This window comes from Scyliorhinus canicula, chromosome 17, assembly GCF_902713615.1.
Source record: "Scyliorhinus canicula chromosome 17, sScyCan1.1, whole genome shotgun sequence".
Lineage (NCBI taxonomy): Eukaryota > Metazoa > Chordata > Chondrichthyes > Carcharhiniformes > Scyliorhinidae > Scyliorhinus > Scyliorhinus canicula.
This window is the reverse complement of record NC_052162.1, coordinates 64863064-64870041: the sequence shown is the minus strand read 5'-3', so window position 1 is coordinate 64870041 and position 6978 is coordinate 64863064. Positions and strand designations below refer to the sequence as shown.

The 6978-nt window shown below is 47.1% G+C and overlaps 1 protein-coding gene across 1 annotated transcript in view; it reads left to right on the top strand.

Annotated features, from left to right (window-relative positions):
* Positions 1–6978, top strand: part of drp2 (dystrophin related protein 2) — a 489581-nt gene that overhangs the window by 396932 nt on the left and 85671 nt on the right. Inside the window, exons 9-10 of the mRNA XM_038775302.1 lie at positions 2382–2460; positions 3263–3323. Of these exons, the coding sequence (XP_038631230.1) occupies positions 2382–2460; positions 3263–3323 (140 nt within the window). The remainder of the gene's footprint in view (positions 1–2381; positions 2461–3262; positions 3324–6978) is intronic.

The following is a 6978-nucleotide window of genomic DNA, read 5'->3' as shown; positions in this document are numbered from 1 at the left end:
GGGGGGGGGGGGCGGCGTTAGTGGGGGGTGGGGCTGGGGGTGGGGGGGGTGCGGCGTTGGAGGGGGGTAGGGGTGGTGAAGGCGGTAGGGGTGGTGAGGGGAGGGGGTTGGGGTAGGGGCAGCGGCGTGCAGAGGAGGGGGGCGACGGATGCCCGGGGCCAACGCACCGTCGCCCCCCCTCTGCACGCAGCTGCCCCTACCCCAACCCATCCCCTCACCACCCCTACCGCCTTCACCACCCCTACCCCCCTCCAACGCCGCACCCCCCCACCCCCACCCCCCACTAACGCCGCACCCCCCCCCCACTAACGGAGGAAGGAAGGGGGGGAGGAGGAAGGAAGGGGGGACGAGGAAGGAGGGGGGGGAAGGAGGGGGGGGAAGGAGGGGGGGGAGGAAGGAGGGGGGGAGGAAGGAAGGGGGGGAGGAGGAGAGAAGGGGGGTGTGTGGGTACCGGCGATGAGGGTGGGGGGTTGCAGCGTTGCGAGAGATGGGGGGGCGGCGTTGGAGGGGGGATGGGGGGGCGGCGTTGGAGGGGGGTAGGGGTGGTGGGGAGGGGGGTAGGGGTGGTGAGGGGGGGGTGTTTGGGGCAGGGGGTAGCGGCGTACAGAGGGGGGGGGCGACGGTGCGTTGGCCCCGGGCATCCGTCGGCCCCCCTCTCTGCACGCCGCTGCCCCCAACCCCCCCCCCCCCCAATGCCGGGTCGCTCTTCTCCCCCCCCCCCAAATGCCGGGTCTCTCCCCCCCCCCCCAAAATGCCGGGTCTGTCTCTCCCCCCCCCCCAATGCCGGGTCTGTCTCTCCCCCCCCCCCCTAATGCCGGGTCTGTCTCTCCCCCCCCCCCCCCCAATGCCGGGTCTGTCTCTCCTCCCCCCCCCCCCCAATGCCGGGTCTGTCTCCTCCCCCCCCCCCAATGCCGGGTCTGTCTCTCTCCTCCTCCTCCTCCAAAAAACGCCGGGTCTCACCACTTCCGCAGCTGGTGAAACTGACGCGTATCGCGTCAGTCAGCTGCTAGCCCCTCCAGGAACGGAGAATAGCGGCCTTAAAGAAGGCCCCGACGCCGGAGTGATTAACACCGATTTTTCTCGCCGGAAACCCGCGTTACGACGGGCAACGGAGAATCCGCCCCAGGTTTCTCAAGGAGATCATTTCTGGTATAAAGTACTTTGCTTCCAGTAACTGATCGTATAACCAAGTTGCCTGGGAGATAATAATAGAAAAATGGTCAACAATAATAATAATAACCGCTTATTGTCACAAGTAGGCTTCAATGAAGTTGCTGTGAAAAGATCCTTGTCGCCTGTTCGGGGAGGCCGGTACAGGAATTGAACCCTCGCTGCTGGCATTGTTCTGCATTACAAGGCAGCTGTTTAGCCCACTATGGTAAACCAGCCCCTAAGAAGTTAATTAAAGCAGAAAGTTGATTGTGGTTCTGGTCACAAGCAGGGTTTTAGGTTTTACTTAATAACAACCTTTCTGCAGGAAACATCGCTTTCAAGCAGAGCTCAGTTGAAATTCTGCATGCTGGCTGAAAGGTTCCAGAAATCTTGATAACTATAGGACACCAGTGACAGTGAGTTTAACCTCTGTGATAACCAAGAAGAGAGAGAGTTTTAGATGCAAGATTCCAGATAAAGGGGCAGCACGGTGGCGCAGTGGATAGCATTGCTGCCTCACGGTGCCGAGGTCCCAGGTTCAATCCCGGCTCTAGGTCACTGTACGTGTAGAGTTTGCATATTCTCCCCGGGTTTGTGTGGATTTCACCCCCACAACCCAAAGATGTGCAGGGTGGGTGGATTGGCCATGTTAAATTGTCCCTTAATTGGAAAAAAATAAATTGGGTACTCTGAATTTATTTTTTAAACAAAGATTCCAGATAAAGAACATTAGAACCAAGAGAGCTCTGGCCCAACGGGGCTATGCCCAAGACACTAGCAATGCCATGTTGAACTGGGAGTTAATAACCAAGGGAATGTTGGAGGAGATTTTTAAAATTCATTTTATGGGAAGCGAGCATTGCTAGCTGGCCAGCATTTATTGTCCGTCCCTAACTCTCCTCCACTTCAGAGGGCATTTGAGAGTCAACCACATTTTGAAGGGACAACCTTGCTGGAAGTAAGCAGGAAGTTCAAGAAACCTCAACACTTATACAAATTTTTAAACCATACACAGAACAAGTGGTTAATCTTACAATTTATGATGAGAATCTGACTTGTATTATTGGGGGTGTAAGACAAATGGCTTCTACACCTTTGTTTCTCCCTTAGTAAAGTATTCATGACAATTATAGATCAGAAAGAAATTACAAAATATTTCCTGTAATCACTGTGGATCCTTCTCTGTCTTAAGTCTCAGACTCTGATGTCTAATGCTTTTCATTCCAAAGACCTCCATAGAGGAACGCCTCAAACAGCTTCAAGATGCTCACCGTGACTTTGGCCCAGGGTCCCAACACTTCTTATCTAGTAAGTTCAATGAAATACAAGTTGAAAATGATGTGGGTTTACTTCATTAAGGGGTGGAATGGCGAATTATTTTTAATATCTTTTGCATAATCAAATAATCCATCTCACACTTGATTGACTTTATTAAATGAAGTTTGTGTTCACTCAAAGTGGTTTAGCATTTCTGTACTCTGCACATCCCAAGACTTTGTGCTATCCATAATGAGATGCTGTGCATATAGAAAACAATTCATATCAGTTGCAGGATCTGTCATCCTTCATTTGAGTCACTCAGCAATATCTACTATTCTGAGTAAGTCACTGCCCATTGTCTCTCAGCTCTGTTTAATTACTCTAAGCGTATACGAGATACACTAATATCTTGTATATACCTTGCTACATACCTTGTACTTCCATTGCTCCGTACAGTTCATGTTGTGGAGCAATCCATACTTTTGGCTGTTTGGCTGAAATATTGTTCTGGATTATTCTTCTGCCAAGAAGTGAACATTGAGCATCATTCCACTGACATTTAACTGATGCCGTTCTTGAAAGCAAAAAATTATTTTCAAGTTCAATTCTCGTAAAACATGAGAATTGTTATAATAAAATGTACATATTGCCCTTGCACACTTAGTCAAAGTGAGCTGTCACTTCTCTTGTTGTGATGTCTGAATCATTGAGCGAGCCACCTACACACTTCAAGATAAGAGCTGAGGCATTCAAATATTTGGCCTAAAATTTTGATTTATGCTGTTAAATGATTTAGTGGATTTTGTTTTCACATTTTCTATCCAAATCTCTGTGTGACTCATACTTTCAGCTTCTGTCCAGGTTCCCTGGGAGAGGGCCATTTCACCAAACAAAGTGCCGTATTACATCAAGTAAGTGTTTCCGAGACAACAGACTCCTCTCCTGTCCCACAAATGGAGAGTCGTGCTTTCAATATCTCATTTAACTTGCAAATTGTCTCAGAGCATTGGTGACTGATATTAAAATCCTTTTAGTTTGTTTGCTTCTGTCCAAATTTCTTGAGGTCCTTTTGATTATGTTCCATTTAATTGGAGAGAGCTGAAAACTTTGGGCAGAATTTTAACTTGCAAGGAGGCACGGCTGTTTGCAGATGGTTCAATTATTTTTGTTTTTAAGTTGGTATGTTGGAAATCTGACATGGTCCCACTTACTTCTGCATTAAACCAAATTACATATGAAGCCGAGTAGAGATCCCACGCAGGGGTGACATGTCTGGAGCATTAAATGCATTTTTAAAAATGCAATTGAAAGCATTTTTAACCCGGAGTTTTAACTGGCAACGCACAGATTTCCGAACAGTCTAAAACTCGCCAGGTTTGACAAGGCTAGACCAGAGTGGGGATTGGCAGGACTATGAAATTTACAGGGCTGGAATGCCTTTAAACACTGAACCAGGACACCTGCTTTCTTGCCTAAGTGAAAAATGTTTGCTCACAGGACTCATTCTAAAAGTATGCTTTCACTGCTGTAAAGGTGCTTTCCAATACTTTGGAGTGCATTTCCGCTTTCTTGAACATTATTCAAGATTGATCTATGTCATAATATGCACCCATGCACATCATGAGGTAAAGACAGGCAGTGACATACACCCAGGTGAGCCAATCAACACACAGGACAGAACACAACCAATCACCAGACAGAACACTAGAGGGGGGTTTCCTACTATAAAACACATAAGGCATCAGCACTCCGCCTCTTTCCACTGGTGACAACTGTAGTGACAGTCAGGGTGTATATATCAGTCAGCACTTTCTACACGTGGATCAGAGCTAGTCTGGTCTAGTTAGTTAGAGTTAGTACACTTAGAGTAGTAGAGCGTCAACCCACAGCTAGCTGTGTGCACTGTTACAAAAGTTCAATAAATCGTATTGAACCAACGTCTAAGTTTGGTGTCTGCTTTACAGTCCAACTGCATCCAGTTGCAGTCCGTGTTACCCCAGGGTAGATAACAGTCTGTACCTCTCTGTTGTCAGCCTTCAGTGCAGCAGGAGACGTCTTATGTAGCACTACCTTGAACGTCAGATAAAGAGAAAGAGGAGTATTAACATGAGCAGCAGCAGCAACAGCAAAACAACAAATTTTACATGTATAGCGTAATGTAATAGCTTAAACCCAATAAAACATTGAGGTGCTTCACCGCAGCCTTATAAACACAATATGACATTGAACCACATATGGAAATATTAGTGCAGGTAGCCAAAAGCTTGGTCAAAGAGGTAGGTTTTAAGAAGTGACTTAAATGGGGAAAGTGAGGTAGAGAGACTGGAGAGCATAGGGAGTGATTTCCAGATAGTTCATAGAAGTTACAGTGCAGAAGGAGGCCATTCAGCCCATCGAGTCTGCACCGGCCCTTACAAAGAGCACCCCATGCAAGCCTACGTCTCTACCCTATCCCTGTAACCCAGTAACTCCCACTTAACCTTTTTTCTGGACACTAAGGGCAATTTATCATGGCCAATCCACCTAACCTGCACATCTTTGGACTGTGGGACGAGGTCCCAGGTTCAATTATATAGATAAAAATGGAATCCGGTTACAGCAGTGCCACACAGCTGGACAGCATTGGTGGAAGCTGCTATGCTCTACTGTGTTAAAATTTACAGACAGGTCATGAAGAATGAGGAAGAATATTTTACTTTGTCACAGACATATAGGATGTCATCTGTGACTTTGATAAGCGCTGTTTTGGTACTGTGGCAGGAGCAGAAATATGATTGGACGGATTCAAACATGGAGTTCCAGGATAGGTGGGGCTGGATTTACATAAGAACATAAGAACTAGGAGCAGGAGTAGGCCATCTGGCCCCTCGAGCCTGCTCCGCCATTCAATTAGATCATGGCTGATCTTTTGTGGACTCAGCTCCACTTTCCGGCCCGAACACCATAACCCTTAATCCCTTTATTCTTCAAAAAACTATCTATCTTTACCTTAAAAACATGTAATGAAGGAGCCTCAACTGCTTCACTGGGCAAGGAATTCCATAGATTCACAACCCTTTGGGTGAAGAAGTTCCTCCTAAACTCAGTCCTAAATCTACTTCCCCTTATTTTGAGGCTATGTCCCCAAGTTCTGCTTTCACCCACCAGTGGAAACAACCTGCCCGCATCTATCCTATCTATTCCCTTCATAATTTTAAATGTTTCTATAAGCTCCCCCCTCATCCTTCTAAATTCCAACGAGTACAGTCCCAGTCTACTCAACCTCTCTCATAATCCAACCCCTTCAGCTCTGGGATTAACCTAGTGAATCTCCTCTGCACACCCTCCAGCGTCAGTACGTCCTTTCTCAAGTAAGGAGACCAAAACTGAACACAATACTCCAGGTGTGGCCACACTAACACCTTATACAATTGCAAATTGGGAGGTGACAACCTGTTTAAGGACTTTGCAGATGAAGGGAAGATTCGAGATAGAATGGTAGGTTACAATGACGGTGGAATCAAGTCCTGGCTTTTTGAGGAGGTGGTGATGACTACAGATTTAAAGGAGAGAGGAACAATACTTGAAGAGAAAGAATTGTTCATGATATTTGCAGTTAGATCCTGAGCAATCAAAGAAGTCCTGTGACTTAGTGGTAGCATCCTGCCTCAGGTACCACCCCAGGACTTGATGGCCTAGAAAAGCCACATTTTAAGGGCCTTATTGCCCAATACCTCCACTGCCACAGGTAAAATTGCAGTGGGGGTAGTGGCAGGCAGATAGGCAAACAACAAAGCATTTTATGGGATCCTCCCCATCGGTAATGAGAATGGGGGTTGGGGCATAAACCACAGCCCCCTGTGTCTGGTGGGGGTTGAGTTTTGGATTTGGTGCTGCTGTGTGGAAAAACCTGTCTGATCTGTGGCCTGCCACTCAGCAGCAAAGAACACTAGCATTCACAGGGAAGATTCAGATAAGCAAGTTACAAGCTCTGTTACAGGTTATTTTGAGGAATCTGCCTTGGCAAAGACAGTAGAAACCTTCATTAGCAAGGAACATGGATGCTTGCAAATGTAGCAGAACAGACAGGTTGCTTGCTGTCTCCTGCTAACAATTGCCTCCTGCCAAGTGACTGGGGAAGCATCCTCAAAGTATGCAGCTTTCCACACACAAAATAATACAGCTGGTCTTTGCACACAATTAGTGTCACTTGGTTATATCATAGATAGATATATATAGAGCCCTCTCAGAAATGCATTACATTTATTATTTCCAACAGTTTACATCCATATGCACAAGTCAGGAGTGGGATGGAATACTCTCCACTTGCCTGGATGTGTGCATCCCCAACAACACCCAAGGAGCTCGACACCATCCAGGACAAAGCAGATTGCTTGATTAGCACCCCTTCCACCACCTCCAACATCCACTGATGCACAATTGCAGCAGTGTGTGCCATCTACAAGATACATTGGAGGAACGCACCAAGGCTCCTCAAACAGCACCTTCCAAACCAACAACAGCTACCATCTAGAAGGGCAGGGGCAGCAGATACACGAGAACATGACCATCTGAAAGTTCCCGTTC